This window comes from Callithrix jacchus, chromosome 7 (genome assembly GCF_049354715.1).
Source record: "Callithrix jacchus isolate 240 chromosome 7, calJac240_pri, whole genome shotgun sequence".
Classification (NCBI taxonomy): Eukaryota; Metazoa; Chordata; class Mammalia; order Primates; family Cebidae; genus Callithrix; species Callithrix jacchus.
This window is the reverse complement of record NC_133508.1, coordinates 114,246,524-114,268,012: the sequence shown is the minus strand read 5'-3', so window position 1 is coordinate 114,268,012 and position 21,489 is coordinate 114,246,524. Positions and strand designations below refer to the sequence as shown.

The window sequence follows — 21,489 nt, the reverse complement described above, 5'->3', positions numbered from 1 at the left end:
GAGATAACTGATTAAAGCAAAAAAAAATTTTCCTATAACTGATTGAGTTAAGATGTTATCTTAAATAAGTTGATAAACATAAAGTGTATTTTCTAGTTAAATGAGTTTCAACAAATGGTTTTTCCGATTACACGATAAGGAAGTGGAGAGGTTTTGAGGTTGAGAAATAAAATCAGTGGCCATCATTTCTATCAGAGATTGAAAACGAGCTGCAGAATGTTCAATCTCCCCAGATTTAGATCTTACATATTAATAAGTCACAACAATAGTATTGTTTCCACTCTTCTTACAGTCTATTTATCACAAGGAGCTGGAGAGATATTACCAAAACAAAATACGTTACTCCTATTCCCCACTCCAACCCCAAGCCCTCCAGAGGCTTCCAGTTACACAGAGAGCATGGCCTCTGGGGCGCAATATGATGTGGCTCCTCTTCCAAGTCCTCTCCTAATCCATCCAGCCTTGTTCCCTACGTTCCCACCATACTGGCCTTTCTGGTCAACTCTACCAAGCTCATCCCTACCTCAGGGCCTTTGCACTTGATGGCGGTCACTTGTCTGGAATACTCTCTCTGTATTCACTCCTCACCATTGGGTATCAGCTCAAATAATATCCTTCTTTGTGAGATCTTACCTGACACTTGCTCCTCTCACTTCATCTCACTAGAATTCATTTTCTTTTATAGCATCAATTGCTCTCGGAAATTGTTGTTGTTTACTTGTTTATTGGCTGTTCATGAGGACAGTGCTTTGTCTTATTCCTAGAACAATGCCTGGTAGGTGCTCAATAAATAATTTTTAAAATTTTGTTGGTGAAAGAAATTTATATGGAATTAGCAGCTAAACAGCAAACTTCTAAAGACGTTTTCTTCTCTGGGTATTGCAAGGGTAGCTGAGAGAAAGGAGAATAGACCCAAAGTCAGGCAAGCAAGTTTTATTAACCTACCCGGCTGCTCTGTAACAATCAGAGGAGGCAGCCCCGAGCTTACAAAATGGGGGGTTTATATATGGTGACGGGGGCATAAGGGAGTTTCAGGACTAAGGTCATCTATCCGCCGGTAACAGGCACAGAGATAGTTTGTCAACTTGTAACAGATTTACAATACATCATCCTGTGACTTTTGTGGCGGCAGTTTTTTTAAAAAAGAGAGAGAAACCAGGATTTTTTACAGAATGAGTCAAACAGGAATTTACAAGTATGGATAGCAAACACTTGTTTTCCCTGTCCTCCCTCCAGCTGCCCGACCTGCCCGGATGCTGTAATCAGGCTTTGCATCTTTGTAGCACGTCTGGCAGGCTTTCTGCGGCGCCTAGGTAGGGTTCAGGAATGCAGCTGCAGAGCAATCAGAGTAGGGGAAAGGGTCAGCTCAAGCCCAGTGGGTTTTCTGAGGTGGCTTGTTTCTAACAGGTATGCAAAGTTGTTGATCCTACTTTCAACCTATGGGAGAAAAAGAAAGACAGCAAACCAGAGGCCACGATTTTTTTTTTTGTAGTTCAGATGGCCTAGGTACTCAAAGTCTAGCCTTTTAGTCCAGAAACTCTACATCCTCAGTCTTTGCTTGGTAACCTGAGAGTCTCATAGTGTTTTTCTGCCCATAGCTCTGTCTCAGCTTTAAACAGGAAATACTGGCTCACTTCTTCAAGGTGGCATGCACAGGGTTAACATGTGGGGGTGGTAGGTGCCTTTGTTTTAGGGTTAATAAAATATTTACTCAGGAAAGAGTGTTGGTCTTAGACTGGTTTCTATGATAGGCCAGTCTACCCACCTCTTCTGTCTTTTGAAGAAGGAACGGTAAGATTAGTCAGGGTTTCTGACAGACATACTTTCCTAATTTGAGCTGTGCTCAGCAACTGGTCTTGTTGCAGAGACTAAGAAGAGAAAAGGCCCAGGCTTCTTGGCATCTTGCAAATCATCTTTCAGAGCCTGATGCCCCAGCGTTCCCACTTTGGTCACTTGGGCTCTCCTCTAAATATAATAACTTGGTTTCCCAAGGATGCGCATCCTGCTACATACCTGTTTGTTTTCTTCCGAGGAGATCAATACACAAATGGCTTTTAGAGTAGCAACTTTACTGGGGTCAGGGATCGAAGTCTTTTATCAAGAGGGGTGTCATGTTTGTGGCTCTGACAACAATAAACCTTTGAGCTGTTTCTCCTCTTAGGTTAAAGTTCTTCCAGGAAGAGAGATTTATTTTTGTCATGCAGCATCTGAACATCCCATATCCTGGCTTGCATGCTATGCTGAATTAACACTTTGCATCTCTAATATGCCTGCCTTAGAAGTATCTCTATGTTCTATAGTGAAACATTGAATCCTTTCTTGTCTAGTTATTGCAGATTTTATTACTTTACTTACCCTAGAAATTGGAATCCCATTAAAATTTTAATAGAAGGCGTTTTCGATACAGAAAATGCATGCTAAGAAAAATTCAGGTTGGAGCTGACCATTATAAAGAAAAAAATAAAAGTCTGTGAGACAAATCTTCTCATATTCATATGGCATAATTTGGGGGAGCCATACCACGTTGCCATGGTATACTTGGGGTTAAGCTTTTATTCCATCACAAATCAGGTTTTAAATCAGATTCATCTAACTTTTGGACATTTTATTGGCATCAGTCTGACTAAAGAAACAGTTAGGTTTCTAAAAATATCGTGAGATTGATTTGGCACGTAGGAGTAGAGGGTAATTGGAAACCAGCTAAAGATGCTATAGGATCAATTTCCTTATTCAGGAAGACCATCTCTTTGGAAAAAAACTTATCTGACTCTATATTGATCTCCTAAAAGGAGAATTAAATTTACATATTTGGTTACTGTGATTTCAGAGGCGTCAAGATAAGTTATTCATGTAAGCGGGTTGTTTCCACATGTTAAAACTCTGTCCAAGCAGCAAAAAAAAGTGCTTTGTGGAACTCAGAAGGCAGAGCTGGAAACTGCAGGAACACCTCTCCCAGCTGTGAGCCTGCCATCAGCTGGAATTCACTATGCCATTTAGAAAGACATTCCTAGCCGAAGGTCATACTTCCTTGGGTCTTTTCTTGAAACGTGACTTTCTAAAGGCTGCCCTACTTTTTTCTTCCTTCACCCTGACCTCAGTGAAACTACAATAATCATCAGCAGAATTTCCACAGGAGGAAGCAGATATAAAAGAGATTCTGGTGCTCAAGTTCCCATTGTGGGCCTGGTGAGCTGAAGGAAAGGATATGTGGGCTGGGAGGCAGGGATGGAGATGACCACAGAGCCGGTTCCCCAAGGGGCTGCGGCCTGCCATCCACACTCTGGCAGCCAATTTGAGAACAAGCCCTGAAGAATGATGTGAAGAAGATGTTTTTTGTTTTTAGAGGAAGCAGGTGGGGAGGGTGAGGGAACTAACCTTTAGTGCACTTGGGTAACTTTAAAGAAATACCTATGCTCCACCTCCATAGACTCTGGTTCAAATGACTTGGAGAGAAACTCAGGCACAGGAATTTTAGAAAGTGTCTTAGGTTTGAACCAAAATAAACAATGTTGGTATTGGATTATAAAACCAATAAAATAAATACCCATGAATCCACGATGATTTCAATAAATAACCGAATAAATAAATAAATAAATGGAGAAGAAGAAACAGCATTTCATTACAGAAAAATTCCAATAAAGCCATGTAGAAAGAATGAGGGAATAGAAAACCATCCTCAGCACGTTGTGGTAATTGTTGCAGGCAAGATGCACCAGTGAAAGGAACATTAATGAGGATAAAGATGAAGAGAAAAAGGTTATCTATATAAACTTAAAGTATCTCTCCCAAGTTATTGATTAATGACAAAGGGAAAAGCAGTAGCTTTACAATGGGTAAACCTAGCAGACACCATCCTAACCAAGTGATCAAGGTTAACATTACCGGTAATAGGACATATGGATGTCACATTTCCTGTTACGAGATTCTGAGAAGGGCCTATGGCTTCTGTGGTATCCTTCCCAGTAATGCATAATCTCAATCTAAGCACCGGAAAATATCAGATAAACCCCAACTGAGGAACAGTCTATGAAATACCTGATTAGTACTCATCAAAAGTGTCATAAAAGGTAGGGAAAGCCTGAGGAGCTACCGTGAATTTAGACACTAAGGATACCTGATAAATAGATGCAAAGGGAATCTGGATTCCTTCTCGGAGGAAATAAGGGACATAGTGGAGAAACTGGTAAAATATCAATAATGCCTGTAGTTTAGCTGAGCATTGTACTGATGCTAATTTCTTACTTTTGATAATCGAACTGTAGAAATGCAAATCTGCATTGGGGAAGCTGAATAAAGGGTTTATAAACTGTCAGTACTATTTTTGCAACCTTTCTGTAACCCTAAAATTATTCAAAACAAAATAAACATATATATTTTTAAATAATATATATTATAACAATAAAACTCCTTAGAAGATTCTAATGGTAGAAAGCTCCTTGAGATTCTAATATGCAACCAAGTTCGAGACAACTGATTTTGTAAGTACCTGCTCAGCCTCAGTGCTTAACTGATGTGATCTCCTTTACATCCCCATCAGCCCTCTGAGGCAATTATTTCAGCTCCCATTTGAGAGGGAGCATCTGACACCCAGGGAGACAGTCCCCTGCCTGGCTCTCAGCACACAAGCTCACTTATTGTCCATCTAAGCTGCTGGGTTTGAGCATTTCAGCTCAGAGCACAGTGCTCATCACTCCACATATACTAGCTTATTTGGTCCTCACAATATCCTTATAAGAGAGTGTCAGTCCATTTTGCATTGCTATAAAAGAATAACCAAGTCCTGGTATTTTATAAAGAAAAAAGTTTTATTTGGCTCATGATTCTCATGGCTGCTGGAAAAGTTCAAGATTGGACATGTTGGGAAAACGTTGGGTTGCTTTCATTCATAGCAGAAAGTGAAGGGGAGTGGCATGTGCTGAGGTCACAAGGTGAGAGAGGGAGAAGAGAGGAGGAGAGGTGCCAGGCTCTTTTTAACAACTAGATCTGTTGGGGGCAAAGAGAGTGAAAACTCAGTCATGCCCTGCCCTAGGGTTGGCACTAATCTATTCATGAGGGATCTGCCCCCGTCCCCCGTGACTCAAACAGCTGCCACTAGGCCCTACCTCCAACACTGGGGATCAAATTTCAACATGATATTTGGTGGGAACAAACAAAATATATCCAAACTATAGCAGAGAGCTACTCTTAGCACCCCCACTTTATGGATGAGGAAACTCATGCACAGAAAAACCAAGTTTTGCAGCCAAGGTTTGGACCAAAGCCAGTTGACTCCAGACCCTGTACTCTTAAAAGTGAGATTCTGTGTCTTGGAAAAACTCCTGTCCTCCAGGTGGGATTTCTGTACTAATGGCACCCAGGTTTCACTGGCATTAACAGTATGTGGTTGAAAACAGCTTGTCCTTGCCGCTTTCCTCTGAGCTCTTGCTACAGAGGAGTCCCATGTGTGGGGATCGCGAGCAGCTCAGGCTGATACACAGAGGCCTTGTGCTCATGTACAGTTCTGCCCATCAGTGCTGATGGCAGCAGGGGTTTGTAATGTTCCTTTTTTTTTTTTTTTTTTACTCTTCTAAAGCTAAGTTTTACAACTGAAAAAAACCTCATGACTCTAACAAGCAAGGGAAGACACTTCCATTTCTGGGTACTGACGAGGTTCAGGTCATGCTGCTCCAAAATACGATAACTTGGCATTTGAGGAAACAATAGAAGCAGGGAGATCACTGTCACCCTCTCTTCACTCTTCTCCCCTGACACGGGTCATAAAAGATTTCTGTGCCCTCCTCTAAAGCAGGTCATAAACCTTCATTCCAGAGGTACCTTACCTTTACCTGGAGGAAAAGAACATCCTTATCCTCAAAGACACCGAAATGCCAAAAGAATCTGAACAAACAGACATTGCTACCTCCCCCCACCCACCCTGGTTTATTACCATTAGATTTCACCTTCTTTGTCCAATCCTACTTCTTCACTACTATCCACTTCCTCATCAAACTTGGCATAAAAATATGGAGGTTTTCCTGTTTCTTTGGCTCTTCATTTCTGAAGGCTCTGGTGTCATGTAAAATTTATATTAAATAAATGTGTATGCTTTTCTCTTGTTAATCTGTCTTTTGTCATAGTAGTCTCAGCAAAGAACCTGTGATAGGTGAGGAAAAGAAATTACTTTTTCTTCCCTATAGTATCATCTACATTGACCCTGCCCACTGGGTCTGGGGCTGGACTGTGCAGAAGGCTGCAAATATCCTGAGGAAAGAATGATGTCTTTGCTTCTCTCTAGAACTCTTAGACATGCTCTTTAAACACATTTCTATTCTTGGTGTGGTACCTGGCATATAGTAGGCACTCAGGAAACGTTTGGAGAATAGAGAGAATAGAGTTGAATTAACAGCTGTGAAGTCTCTAAGTTGTTCTGCAATTGGCTTTCACTGGGGGTTTGGTGACACTATGAGACATTCAGAAGATGACGCTTCTGAAACAGTCCTTCCCAAGCATCTTCCGCAGTCCCGGAGGTGCACTGAGCCACGCTTATTCTGCTGCCTTGATTTCTGATCCTTGGATATTCTTTTGGGAGGAAAAGAGCTATATGCCTTGGGAGCCTATGGAATAGCACTGTGTGTCTGGGAGCATGGAATGGAGCACCATATCTCTGTGTGTCTGAGAGCATGGAGCACCAGCAGCCTGTAGCCGCCCACCCTTCATGAAACACAGAGCCACAGTGAGTCACACAAGCCCCACCCTCACCCTGGAAGAAACACAACCACACATTTTAAGTCTACTTCATAAAATGTAAACTGCATGGGCGGCATTACCATTCCACACCCGTCTTCTGTAAGTAAGCTTCCGATTCTACCCGGTGGACTGTCGCCAAGTAAGAACTTTCCCTGTTAGGCTGGCAGCTTTATTAATGTTCACTAGCTAATAATTCTAGCAGCATCAACTCTCTGATATTCACGATACCTTTGAGATGTCCTTCACATTACAGATGAGATATTAATTTAGTTCCGTGACAGCGATCACTCTGAATCATTACCCTGCTAATTAATACTCAAGATATGATGGGGAACAGAAAGTTGTAAACTTGGTAATGTGCTAAGTATGACCAGAAATAAGATTATTACGTAGAATTTAAATGCTTGGCCCATTATTATCACAAATAATTTACAATGGAAATGAGATTAAATACTCACCATAACTTAGTTTGGAAAGCAACAGCAACAGCTCTTTCCACGCAATTTATAGGCCATCTAGAGAGAATGGATTTGGCTTGCAGTATGAATGCGGCATGATTTAAGAGTCCACTGTATATTTTGATGCTGTCTTTGGTGCAACATGGCATTAAGTTTCTCCAGCTTTCTGAACTTCGAGGTGCCTAAAGTCTGGTGATACAGGCAGGGTGGGGGCTGATGCCTAAGCCCCTCTCTGAGTACCCAGAGCTGGCCCTTGTGAGAACAAAACAAGGTAGGCGCCATTGACTTCTGGGGCCCCCTCAAAATCTGAATTTGCTAATTGTAGTTTTGATGTGTCTGGCACTTTTGGTTTTGCAGTAATAATGTTTAGAATCAATCTCCTAAACACGTTCATGGACAGGGATTATTTTTGTTTATCATTGAATTAATCTATACTGAAAATACACGCTGTGCCAGACACAAGGACACGTGCTAACGATACAAGTATAAATAGAGACAGGGCCCTCCTCTTAAGGAGCCTAGAGTCAAACAAAGGAGATGGGCAAACCAGTCAGTGAGGTGGGGCAGGGCAGAGGTAGAGGGAGGCCCAGTGGGCCCAGTAGGTCTGACTCAGACAGGAGGCTAGGGAGAGCTGAGGAGGAAGGGCTGCTGTATCTGAAAGGTAAACCGAAGGATTAAGAGCACCATGGAATACTATGCAGCCATAAAAATGATAAGTTCATGTCCTTTGTAGGGACATGGATGAACCTGGAAACCACCATTCTCAGCAAACTGACACAAGAACAGACAATCAAACACCGCATGTTCTCACTCATAGGCGGGTGTTGAACAATGAGAACACATGAACACAGGGAGGGGAGCATCACACACTGAGGTCTGTTGTAGGGGACTAGGGGTGGAACAGTCTGGGGTAGGGAGTTTGGGAGGGATAACATGGGGAGAAATGCCAGATATAGGTGATAGGGATGGAGGCAGCAAACCACATTGCCTTGTATGTACCTATGCAACAATCCTCCATATTCTTCACATGTACCCCAGAACCTAAAGTGCAATAATATATATATTATATATTATATATATTTTATATAATATACATATTATAATATATATATATAAAGTGCATTGGCTTTTGGGCCCTGGAGACAGCATTGAAATCCCAGCACTGTTATTTATCTGCTCTATGACCATGGGCAACTGTTTCATGTCTTTAGGCCTCATATGTAGAATGGTGATATTAATGATGCTTACCTCATAAGATTACTGTAAGTCTCAAGGAAAGAAGGCATGTGTTCATGTTAAGCACAGAGCCAGCATTGAGGTATATGCACAACAAATAGCCATTAATGTTATTAGTAAAGAGCCAGCAGGAAACCAGCCAGCTTAAGGAAGTAGAAGATGGGCAGTGCAAACTGAGGGCATAGGAACAGGTATCTGCAGGGTGAGTTCCTTTACAAGTTTTTCAGTAAGGGTGAATAAACGAATAATCACATAAGTCTGCGTCAGTCGAGAATATGTGACTAAAGTGGTATGCAGAAGCCCTATCCTGAAGGTCTTGTGTGCTAAGCTAGAGAGTGTGAACTCTCCTCAGAAAGTTTGGGAAGTGACTGAGGAGTTTTAAGTGACTCCCCAATGTCAGATTTGTTATCTAACAAGGCACAGTCATATTTGGAGAGGAAAAAGACGAGAGTTGGAGAGAACAGTCCAGGAAGTTATCGCAGTACCAGAGGAAAGATGGTGCATGCTATTCAAATGACTTTGAGTCAGTTAGAGTCTGCCAGATCTTGGATGAGAGACATCTGTCATCTGCCACCATGGCCATTTACATGTCTACCACTTCCATTTGTGGATTTAAATATGAATGTGATGCTATCTTTCTTCCTAAAAAGTCCATGGGCTTAATACTTTTAGGGGGTGCTAGAAGTTTTCTTGCCAATGAATGACTCCTAGAAGTAACTCAGGCCCTTTGGGTGAGATGAGAAGGCGCAGACCTCCAGGACAGCTGATGGGAAATGACTCTCCAGGCTACCCACCCCGCCCCTTGGAGATCAGGCACTCACAGATTGCTTGGCTGTTTGCTCCCTAAGATATAATTGAGCACTTTTCTCTCTCCTACTGCCTCCCCTCCATCACACCATGCATATGACAGCTGACATTCTCTTTGGGATAGTACAAAGATGATGATTCAACTATCCTGGAAAGTGTGAAAGAGTTTGATTTAGATTGGAAAGCAGCAGGGTTGTGTCTTAGACCAGAGGTTCTTAAAGTTCTTATTTGTCAGGGAATCTTTTGTTGAAAAGAAATCTTATACAACAGCCCATAAGCAAAACAGATCCAAGTGGGTCTGCCCCTGACCAAGTGGGGTGGAAGGGTCCAATATTCCTGTTGTCCTGGCTCCTTGTCCCTGTGCCACCTGATAGAATCAGAGGAATGTGAGAACTTCTCTGAGTCCAGTTTGAAAGCTGGAGACAAATGGTCCAATAAAGCTCAGTGGGTCAGATGCTGCTGAAGGCAGAGACCTTGTCTCATTCATCTCTGATTAGCTCCCTGGTGCCGAGCACGAGTTAGCTGAATGAATAAAAGGCTTGTGATTTATTTAGTGACTTTTCTGAGGGTACCAATTGTGTCTTATGGTCTGAAATGGTTAATTTGCCCAAAGTGAACAGCTTGCTCTCTTTGTTTGCTGAAACCTGGCTCCATGTTAGCTCTTCATTGCAGTGAGACACTGGGAACTTTAGGGAAGCTATAGAAAGGCTAGGCACACTTTGAGCAGCCCATGAGATGTCCTGCAAGGAGCTGGTAGCCACATAATGCCAATTCTGTAAAATTCACCAATTTTATATCAGTGAATTCTTTCACCTCATAACTTTCTATGTACTGAACAGACCCCGGAACTTTGCTAAGCATTCCTCATCTATGACTTCATAGAATTATCATATAAGCTCTCAATGCAAGAGATATGATAATCCTTGTCACCATTTTGCAGGTGAGGCTTCTGAGAGGGAGCATTAGATAACTTGCCCAATTTCAGTCACTAAGACTCAGTGAGGTCAAGTAACTTTCTCAAGGTCACAGCTTCTGAGAGGCAGAAATGTTTTTTTTTTTTGAGACGGAGTTTTGGTCTAGTGCAATGGTGCGATCTCGGCTCACCACAACCTCCGCCTCCTGGGTTCAGGCAATTCTCCTGCCTCAGCCTCCTGAGTAGCTGGGATTACAGGCATGCGCCACCATGCCCAGCTAATTTTTTTGTATTTTTAGTAGAGACGGGGTTTCACCGTGTTGACCAAGATGGTCTCGATCTCTTAACCTTGTGATCCATCCGCCTCGGCCTCCCAAAGTGCTGAGATTACAGGTGTGAGCCACCGCACCCGGCCAGAAATGGTTATTTTTATCCATACACAACACCGTTTATTATAGCACTACAGAGAGTAGAGGATAGAGCCATTCATTCCCTTGATATTTATGAAGTGCCTGCCATATGCTGGTAGAGTAAATATCTGCTGTCCTGTGTTCTAGGCATCCAACGCTGAACTAAATACACAGAACTCTGCCCTCAGGGAGGCTATACGCCCAACCAGTGTGAGTGCTGCCACCTCACAAAACCATCCCCAGCCATTTTTGGCCCTGGTGATAGCTTACCTCCTTACGCCACGGAGCTCATGATATATGCACCATGTTTTCAGCCCCTGATATTTCATTGCTTCTTTCAAAATAAAGATTAAAGAGGAAATAGTCAGACTAGTAGTGGATACCTACCAGTTTCTTTTTCATTCTCTAGTGGTGAGGAAGATACTGTTTACAGACTTATTAACTCTTAAACGAAGATTGCAAAGCTGCCTCCTTTTATAGTAACCTGGCAAGTGGCTTTGCTGTCTGTGTTCTTTATATTTTGGCATGAATAAGGCTTATGATAAACCTCCAGGTGGCAAGAAGCTGTGTCCTCTTCTTTGAACCCCCCTTAAAATTCTTTTTTTTTTTGAGACAATGCCTCATTTTGTCGCCCAGGCTGGAGGGCAGTGGGACAATCTCAGCTCACTGCAACCTCCGCCTCCCAGTTTCAAGCGGTTCTGGTGCCTCAGCCACCCGAGTAGCTGGGATTACAGGTGCACACCATCATGTCCAGCCAATTTTTATATTTTTTGTAGAGACAGGGTTTCGTCATGTTGGCCAGGCTGCTCTCAAACTCCTGAGCTCAAGTAATTTGCTCGCCTCAGCCTCCTGAAGTGCTGGGATTACAGTTGTGGACCACCATGCCCAGCCTCCCACTCAAAATTCTTGGTATCTTTCAGGGCAACTCTCAAGTGCTTGGGATAATATTAATAATATAAATTATTTTACATATCTTATTAATATAAATGATATTGATACTCCTTCCCGAATGCTGTGTGCTAGGTACTGCATCCAACACACTACATCTATGATCTCATTTAATTCTCACCATGACCTGCTTGTTCTTCTTCTTATTTTCTTATTCCTATTTTACAAACAAGGAAAGCAAGGCTCAAGGCCCCACAATTTGAAACCAGATGCCTCGTGGTTCAGTCCACATGTCCTGGAAATGCAGATGAATGGAACTTGGGAATGCAACTGTGCCGCTCCTGGTCTTCCTTCTTACCCTTCCTTAAACAGGCTTTATGACTGAGCAGGAAGCTCTTTCCAGCCCTGAACCTTCCCTCCAGATGACACTCCACTTCTGTGACAGAACTCGGGCACAGGGTCCTTTGGAAGAGTTCTTGCTGAAACCATCTTATGCAAACAACTATCAAACCTTTGGGTATGAGAGCTGTTAGGAACAGAAACCCAGAGCCAGTGGCAATATATAATGCATTGACATTATCTTAATTTCTTTGTGAGTATTTTCCATAAATTGTTTCCATCCTACTGTACATGAAGCTGTGATGAACTAACTCTGAGTAAGAGAAATGACAGGTTAACTTGCCTTTCATTTGTTTTCCATAATAAATGGAATATTTCCTTGAACGCTTGAAGTCATTAACATTTCAATTTATTCATGCTTTTTCTTTCTGGCGTCCTAATGGCAATATTGCATAATTATATCTGCTGTATAACCATCAACTTTGATGGCTTTTTGCATGCCCATAAGTGCCATTCTCACTGTCTCTGTTAGCCTGTTGGTTTGAGGAGGCAGTTTGCTTTTTTATGCCATTCTAGTTACTTTTTGCACATAGATTGTTAAACAGGGACATGGGGCCAGTGAGTTAAGTGAGGCAGAAGTGGGTGAGGATTCCAGCTAACTTGCCTTGTGTTTGCCATGTACTTCCTAGGCACTGTTCCAAGCATTTCACATGTATTAGCTTATTTAATCTGCCTACAGCTCTTTGAGGCAGAGTCTATTATTATCACATCCACTTCTATGGATGAGGAAGCTGAGACTCAGAGACACTAAGTGACTTGTTCAAGGTCTTACTAGGTGGGTTAAGTGACCAGGCCAGGCTTTACACCTGTGCAGCCTGGCCCCAGTGTTTTTGACCCTGACCTGTAGTCCAAGTTCTGCTCTGTCTGTACCTCTCCTCATTTGTGGCCTGACTCTTCCATATCAATTAATATTATTGCTGTGTTTGATCTTCGGGTTAAAAAGAGAGAAGAGTGGGGCCGGGTGCAGTGGCTCAAGCCTGTAATCCCAGCACTTTGGGAGGCCGAGGCGGGTGGATCACGAGATCAAGAGATCGAGACCATCCTGGTCAACATGGTGAAAGCCCGTCTCTACTAAAAATACAAAAAATTAGCTGGGCATGGTGGTGCGTGCCTGTAATCCCAGCTACTCAGGAGGCAGGGGCAGGAGAATTGCCTGAACCTAGGAGGAGGAGGTTGCGGTGAGCTGAGATTGTGCCATTGCACTCCAGCCTGGGTAACAAGAGCAAAACGCCTTCTCAAAAAAAAAAAAAAAGGGAAGAGTGGCAAAATGGTAACTACTTGATTACATGCTTTAAACCCCCAAAATTGCAGCTTTTGCCTAAATACTCATGGCCTTAAAGATATTGTAAGAAAAAGTAAACAAATAAAACACCAGATAGTATAAGTAAGCACACATTTTAAGGAGGAAGTTTAAAATGTCCCCCACCCCAGGTTTTGCCATTTGAAGATTGGGATTGAGGCCACATGCAGGCAATCAGGCATTCCCCAAAACTAGGGTACTTTCTGGAACTTTTGGCCTCCCTATTTTAAATTACAGGTGAGTTTTCAAGCAGGCTTCCAAAAGTCAGGCCCTGAATATTGCTGAGTGCATCTGTGGTATACCCTGAACTCTGCCTGAGCACATGCCAGGAGGAAAGTTAAGGTGGCAACAGGGATGTTGCATGTTCCCTTTAAAGTGTACCTCAAATTAATTATGCCTGTGCTTTTGGCCTCAGAAGTGTAAGCCCAGGCCACTGATGTGGCAAGGGAGGGAGGCTCACAGGAATATTTTAATTTTAGAAAAAAAGGCCTCACTGTCAAAGGAATTGCTCTCTTTAATTCATTAAAAAATTATCAGATTCCTTTGAAATGAGAGTAAAACTAATATTTCTTAATGCTTGTTCACCATTAATAGTATGCCAATTATTGCATTACTTTTGGCTGATAAATATTCAGAGGACAAATGAAGCCCACACGATGGATTTATTCTCCAGCAGTACAAACAAAAACCTTCAATATTTTATATCACATAATTAAATGCTGTTTGTTGTTTCTAGAATGAGAACTTGGGACATGCTAATTAATTGCTTCAAGAAGACAGTTAGACATGTTTCATGGTTGATATTCAGAAACTGATATTTATAAACCCTGCACAACACAGCTGATGATTTACACTTGCAGAATAAATCCTACCTGCAGAAGTCTGGGGGCACCATGCCATAAACATTGATCCTGTCACAGAGCTCCAGTGCAATTGTCATTGTGAACCAGCCAGTGCTGAGCCAAGTGTTGGATATCTTCCTGGAAGGAACAATAATTAAGTCTGCAAGCTGGTAAAGTAACCATTATACCCACTACCATCTTTAATTCTTTCTGGCGTAAGGGTTACTATAAACAGAGTCTCTCCCTCTCTCTCTCCATTTGATAAATATTTGGAACTTTACCAAATTGACATCTCTTACTAACGTCACCATATTCCACAGTACAATCAGAATTGATGTTAATGCTCATGTTGAATTTGTGACAATAAAAGATGTTCAAGGGACTTCTGCATCATCAAAGATGATCAGTATTTCAATGTCTAAGTGTATGTTACCACTACTCAATTTCTTATTACAGTCCCTGTTTAACAACTCTTTCTTAATGAGAACACTACAAGAATTTGACTAGCTACAAATTCTCCTTGTTCCCCAAACAGACTAGATAATAGGTAGCTTATTAAATATAAATAAACATGCATGTGCATTTATCTATCTATTAATCAATTGGTTGATTAATTGAAGTTAGGGTGAAAGCTTGCCTTCATGTAGACTAACACCAACATCCTGATTGAATGTCTTTCCATAAGAAGAGCACACTCCCTTGGGTATGTGCTACTGACCAGAGGAAAAGAGCCACAGGAATGCTTATATTTAACTGAATATTTGCTTTGTTTTACATATCAATTTTTATTAGAAGACCAGAAATTGACAAAATTTAAGGAATGAACTGGTGCACTCCACCATTCATGAATTTTCCCATTCAGACATCTGTAATGAGCATCTACCATATGCCATGTCTTAGGATAACTGTGGGGACATAACACTAAGGTCTAATTTGACCCTGCGAGAATGACTTGGCTTACCATGCTACATTGCTGTGGATATTAATTTCAATTCTTCAGGGATTGCTGCTTTTACTTTTCCTTCAGTGCTTATGGCATGCCTCATTAGCCAGTTTCAAACACCTTATCCCCAAGGTCAGACTGTCTGACTTTGCCCAGACATAGCACCATTTGTGATGAGAATAACAGAGGTGCAGAAAGACTTTTCTACTTGCACTGTGTAGCACCCATCCTTGAGAAGAAGGAAAACCTTCAGTTTGTGTCATTATTTTCATTTCGTATAAGGACCAAAAAAAAAAAAGAGAGAGTGAGAGGACATTTTTAAGGAGTCCTTCATTTTGTCCAATACCTGACAAGCATGGGTGACTTGGTCATCTCTGAGGATCATGGCTTCAACTTTCTATTATTTCTTAAGCACTTTGCTCATTCATTCCCCTATTCCATTGTATTTTGACCTAGTAATATCCCAGGAAGTACATTTAAAAGCTCCTAAAGATGGGAATAACGTGGTCTGAATCTTACCTGTTTTTATCATAACCAGCTGGATGACCTGAGGCAAGTTACTGTTGATTTCTGACTCTTCATTTCTTATCTATAAAGCAGGCATAGGAATCTCTGTCCCCTGGGCTACTTGAGAGCTAAATGGCAAGCATGCACGGAAAGCACCAAGCTTGGTATGTTGATATATTGACATCTCTTCCTCCTCTTTTAATTGCTAGGTTGAGCAAACAAGGTAAATAATTTCATCATTCCTTTCAGTGTTTTTTAGCATCCCTGAAGAAAATTCTTCGAACACTCTGCTACCGATGACTGTATAGGGGCCACCATCCGTAGTCGGGGCAGGAATTATGACATTCAGAAGCCTTCAGCCTACATAGGTATTAACACTTTTCCTTCTTTCTCACCAAGGCTATGTATTCTTAAGACCTTTGAGACTGAAAGAGCTGGGATGAAGAAGAGCTGACTGAATGGCAAAGGGTAAGAAGAGGAAGTGGCTTCCCTTAAGTTAGAGGCTGTTTTCACCTATGGGCCATGACAATGCATTGGCCATGTGTTCTAGACCTAACCTGGATGAGTGAATAACTGGGAGGATGTGGAACCCAGGAAAAGGATGACAACTCACTTACACCTTCAGGAGACTGATCTGGGAATCACAATTATATTCCCTCTGCTTTTAAGAGAGTGGGCACACCAAAGAGGGCTTTTTCCAGGGGCAGAAACTCTCCCATCACTCTGGTTCTGTTTTGTGTGATACAGTAGAGATCACAAGCCACAGCCTGAATACAGGAGGCTATGACCGCACAGGAAAAGGCTTTGTGGATAAAATGGGGAGAATGCAAAGTGGAGGACCGATGAAACTAAAGTGAAGAGTTCTTTAAAGTGCCACTTAAAATTCCCCAGACTTCTAAATAACAGCCTTTTGGGATCACGTGCTGTAGAAATGCAACACTTTGTGCTGTCTTTCTAAAATTCTTTGTTGAACTATTTTTCTGACAAAGGAATATCTACTGTTTTTACACTTAATCAGCTGTAATGAAAGAATATGAAGAGCTGTCATATGCTTATTAGGGAAAATTATCAGATATTCTTTTATATGATGAAGTAACACATTGAGCTGATAATTCTATAGTGCACACTAAATTACAATTAAGGGCCTTTCTGCTCCACCAGAATCTCATTTATAATCTCTATGGAAATATTCTTCCTGCAGTTATTTCATTTATGCTTCCTTTATCTAATTACTATAATATTGGTTCTGAATCATATTTTCTTAATGTACCCTTATTCAATTATAAAGTTATTTTCAAGTACAGTTACTTTTTAATATCAAAGAATGCCACTTGGCCATCTATGTCATTTGTCATGCTTCTTAATTGCAGATTGTTCCTGAGCCATTTTTTTCTCCACTTTTAAGGAGGGTGAAACTGCTATCAATCATAAGCTATTGAATGATCCCATTTCTTCAAAATATTAGCCCAAAAGGAAAGTACAGATCATGAGATCCGCAAGTTAGATACTCTACACTTTATGTATCATCAGTATATGTGACTGTTTTGTTGGATTTCAAGAAGAGCATACACTGAGAAATATCATTATACACTAAATGTTTTATGTTTTAATTTACAGCAATAGTTTGTCCTGAAGGGCCATTTTTTTTTTTTGACTTGTTTCTTTCAGCTTGGAGCAGGCTACAAGTTAAGAGTATTAAGTCAATAGAGGCTTCTTTAAGACTGTTTCCCAAAGGCAAGAGGCACAAAGTTTCTGGAAGCGGTCATGAACTTTGGCATCCTCCGCATTCATAAGTGTGATTCCTCTGAGTCGGGGCTATGTGAACCCTGGCAGATGGATGTCTGTGGAAGGAGGCCCAGCAGCCACTCCACGAAGCTTTGGCTCCATCCTTACCAGCCAGGATGACCAGGAAGTAAGACCTGGTGAGCAAAAGCTTCTCATTGGTCAGAATTTAGTGAATTTAGTGAGCAGGATATGCCTTCATGCGAGATGAGTTTCTAAAGATCCTGAGTGGCCAAGGAGTCTGATGACTTAGTATCTAACGTATCAGCTTAAAAATGATTTCTTAAGGAGTCCAGAACAATGTTCAATTATTCTAAATAGCTAACACTGCTGCAGTGTTTTAGGAATACTTATTTAGCAAACAACCATTAAACTAAAAAGAGAGAAATGTTTTCTGTTGAGACAGTTTCTACTTATTTCAGATTTTCCAATGAGTAAAAAATGAAAGTAAATAACTCCCCTCTTTCTTGATTCCTTATAAAATGTTTTCTTGATTAAATAACACTTTCAAATGAGTGACAGACAGTCTCTCTTATTTGTGAGTTACAAAGGGTCAATGCATGAGTGGATTTTGTGGCAGCTGGCGACGATGACTGGAATTCCCAATGTGATCTGCTGGCTGGGTTACCCATGGGGCCTGCTGGGGTGCCCACGGATGAAGGCCACGGTGCCAACAGCCAGCTCTTCTTCCTCCACCAGGCTCATGCCTCCTGCGTGGGCCAGCCCAGGACTAGTCAGGCAAGGTTTTGAGGATTTAAAAGCTACCTAGCTCTTCCACACAAAGAATTTGGGGACATTGGACTTAAGTCTTTCTTTAAGACTACTCTCTAATAATGAGCTGCTAGCTAAAGAATGGATTTATTGCTTTATATTCTTTCTTGCACTTATCATATTGTTTTATTTGAAAAATTTTTTTATGAGATGGGGTCTTGCTATGTTGCTCATACTAAATTTGAACTCCTGGGCTGAAGCCATCCTCCTGCCTCAGCCTCCCGAGTAGCAGGGATTATAGGCATGCACCACTAAGTCTGGCTCTCCTTTAGTTTAAAGATAAGTGATTGACACAGTAACCATTTTTATAAGAGGGGTAAATTACATCATAAATGTGTAACAGTACAGGTTTTAGAATTAAGGAAATGAGGCAATTTGATTATTAGACCTGTCTGTCTAGTGATTGGTAGTCATTATCCCCTTTTCACACATAAGGTCACTGAGTCTCTAAAAGGTTGGATAACTTGTCTAGGTTCACACAACTAGAGAGTGACAGAGCCAGAGTTCCAACCTAGAGCTGGGTATTGGACTATACTATACCGTGGCCCTTGATGCTTCATAGTCCTTTCTCCACCTAGATTTGTCCAGCTCACGTCCCTTCATTTCTCTTCTTCACCTTGTGTCACCCGCAGCCCCAAGTTCTCCTGACTGCAGCCACAGGGGGCTTTTCTCCAATCACTGCATGTTCTCTCACATCGGATTCCCTGGACCTCCAGGGAGGTTTCTCTCTCCCCCTCCCAGGTCCTTCTTTACTTTCTCCAAAACTTACTGCCCTGGGTCTCAGCTTATATTCATCTTTTTGAGAAAGCATTTTGCTCATCTCCCAGACCAGTAATTTCTAAAATTTTAACCTATAGGGAAAAATACATTTTTGCATAATGATTGACACACACACACACACATACACACACACACACATACACACACAGACACACACACAGTTTAATTTCATTTTTTAAAGTGTGTAATTCAGTGATATTTATTTTACATTCACGGATTGTGCAGCCATCACCACTAATTTCAGAACATTTTCATCACTTTGAGAAGAAATACCTATCCATCTATCTCCATCTCTATCAAACTGAAATAAAAGTTTCATGAAACAATACCTTGCCAACTTACTATGTGGGCTGAATGCTGATAATGTCTTTTCTATTTTATTCCGTTCCATTTTATCCCCCTCTTCCCATTACTTTGGAAAAAAAAAAATCTTTCCGTGCCTCACTGCATTGATTTCATGTCTTAATATGGAGTTGTAGCTAACAGTTTGGGTTTCATGGGCCAGGGCCCAGGGCGCATCTACAGCACCATTTTCTTTCCTCACAAGACCCTCAGTCCACTGGCTACTACTTGATAAATGTGCAAGACTTGATATAGTTGGAGGGTGGGCTCTTGTGTTTGTTTCCCCACTGCCAAGCACAGTGCTGAGCAAGTAGGAGGCACTCAATAAATATTGGTTGACTAAATAAATGTTTGCCTTTGAATGGGAAAAATAAGCCCATACGCTTTTTTTTTTTTGGTGAGTCTTCATGTAAGTAAACCGAAATGCAACAAAGCTGTTATATTGTGCTTTTAACCCATGAAGGCCAGTAGCTGTGTAGCCTCTTCCCCAAATCTAAGGATTCAGCCCTAAGATATTCATGTAATTATCTCCATGCTTCTTTTCACTTTGCCTTGTAAAGTCAGCTTGAGCCGCCCAGTCACGCGGAGGACCCTAAGAGTGAACTCTAGCAATGACAGGAGCAGTGGAGCCCACAACAAAAACCCGTAGCAAAAGCTTTGCTTTGAGTGAGTCAGCCAACAGTGACTTATCCTCACCCTCCCCTGCATCTTCCTCCCTGTGCCTTTGTACCTGTCTTTGCCAGTCTCCTGCTTGAAGAGCTCATCGAACTGTAGCATCTTGTGACGAGTAATCATGAAGGCCTTCAGCCGGGGCAGCACCTGGCTCAGGAGCTGCAGGTTGTTGTAGACCTGGCCCTTGCCATCCCGCCGCATGTAGCTGCTGGGGCCCCAGAAGATGAACACGGTGCCCTGGCTCACGTTGAGCAGGTCGTGGCGGTTGCGGAGGATCCTCTGGATGCTGGAATGCGCGATGACCCTCAGGCTGGTGCGATTGCCCACGTCACGCCCATAGCCGCGTGTGGGGGCGTCATTCATGCGGATGACACACTCTGTCTGGTCAATCTGGGAGCCTTGCCGACCGTGCAGAAGATGCCCTGAGCTGGTCACCAGGGCACAGTCCCTGCAGTGCATTTTCAGGGGCTGGAAGGCAGGGGGGAAAAGATCACTGTCAGGGGCAAAGGGCTTAACTCACTCGGCACCAGCAGGTTGCTTCCCTGCCTTGGGAGAAGGGCACCCATCTCTCCTCTGCTTCCCATCATGTCAGAGTATATCCTTCTGCTATTACTTTATAGACCCTTGTGTTCTCTTCTAAATGAGTGACAGGGAACACCTGACAAGGGCGCTAGCACTGACCTGTCAGATGTTGGACTAAGGGCTTTACTGATATTAAATAACCAAATTAACATGTCAGCCTAGCAAGGTTGCTCTCATGGTCATTGTACAGATGAAGATACTCAAGCTTAGAGATACATGCTAAGAAATTTGTCCAAAGTTGCCCTTTATTCCTAGCAAGTAATAAAGTCGTGCTTTCAGCTTTCAAAACTAGGTATTTTGAATCCAAAGTTATTCCCAAGTGGAAGCAAAGACTATCCTGCAAATTGCTGTGACACTAGTTATGATGCTTTTTTTTTTTTGGGACAGAGTCTCGCTGTCCAAACAGTCTCGCTGTTTTGGAGTGCAGTGGCACCATCCCGGCTCACTAGAACTCCGTTTTCCCATTTCAAGCAATTCTCCTGCCTCAGCCTCCCGAGTAGCTGGGACTATAGGCGCGCACCACCACGCCCGGCTAATTTTTTGTACTTTTAAAGTAGAGATGGGTTTCACCACGTTGACCAGGATGGTCTCAATCTCTTGACCTTGTGATCCGCCAGCCTTGGCCTCCCAAAGTGCTAGGATTACAGGCATGAGCCACTGCACCTGGCCATGATGCTCTTATTGAAAGTTAAACATTGATAAAATTCTTGGATGCTGTACCAATATGTTTATCCTAAATAAACATCATCTAACCATCATATGGGAAATGACATGCTGATTGGAACCCCTTAGAGGCCATAATTTTGAAATGACAATTAGGATTGTTTCTCACCATGGACCCCATCCAGGAATTGCAGGGCGTAGGTCCTTCTCTCATCTGCAGTGAACATGCATCCTGGCGAAGTTCTGACCAGGATATGGTGTTCACCAGAGACAATTCCAATGGCAGTGCTCAGTTCAATGCCCCGAATCAATGATTTGCTTTCAAAACACCCACGCCCTAACAAATTAACCATTCCCATGTTCATGTTTAATGAGCAATATTTCTAGTTGCTCTTTAAAGATAGTGTAATTAGGGCCCAAAGCCAAGGCCAGCAAGTGTACAAAAAAATAACAATCAAGATGTCCTGA

General features: G+C 42.1%; 1 protein-coding gene and 1 long non-coding RNA gene across 5 annotated transcripts in view; one reads left to right on the top strand and one right to left on the bottom strand.

Moving 5' to 3' along the window:
- Window positions 1–21,489, bottom strand: part of ST6GALNAC5 (ST6 N-acetylgalactosaminide alpha-2,6-sialyltransferase 5) — a 197,933-nt gene that overhangs the window by 24,433 nt on the left and 152,011 nt on the right. For 2 of the 4 annotated variants that reach the window (XM_035251927.3, XM_002750989.6), the window contains exons 3-4: window positions 19,835–20,244; window positions 14,010–14,117 (exon numbers count right to left, since the gene is read on the bottom strand). In XM_035251927.3, coding sequence (XP_035107818.1) covers window positions 14,010–14,117; window positions 19,835–20,244 — 518 coding nt within the window. Of the gene's footprint in view, window positions 1–16; window positions 1,438–14,009; window positions 14,118–19,834; window positions 20,245–21,489 lie in introns of those variants that run through there. The other 2 variants (XM_009001516.5, XM_035251926.3) reach the window with 2 other exon arrangements.
- On the top strand, window positions 13,998–17,727 carry LOC118142993 (uncharacterized). The gene is made up of 3 exons (XR_004726996.2): window positions 13,998–14,149; window positions 15,520–15,593; window positions 15,679–17,727. It is a non-coding gene; the product is annotated as an uncharacterized LOC118142993 (long non-coding RNA).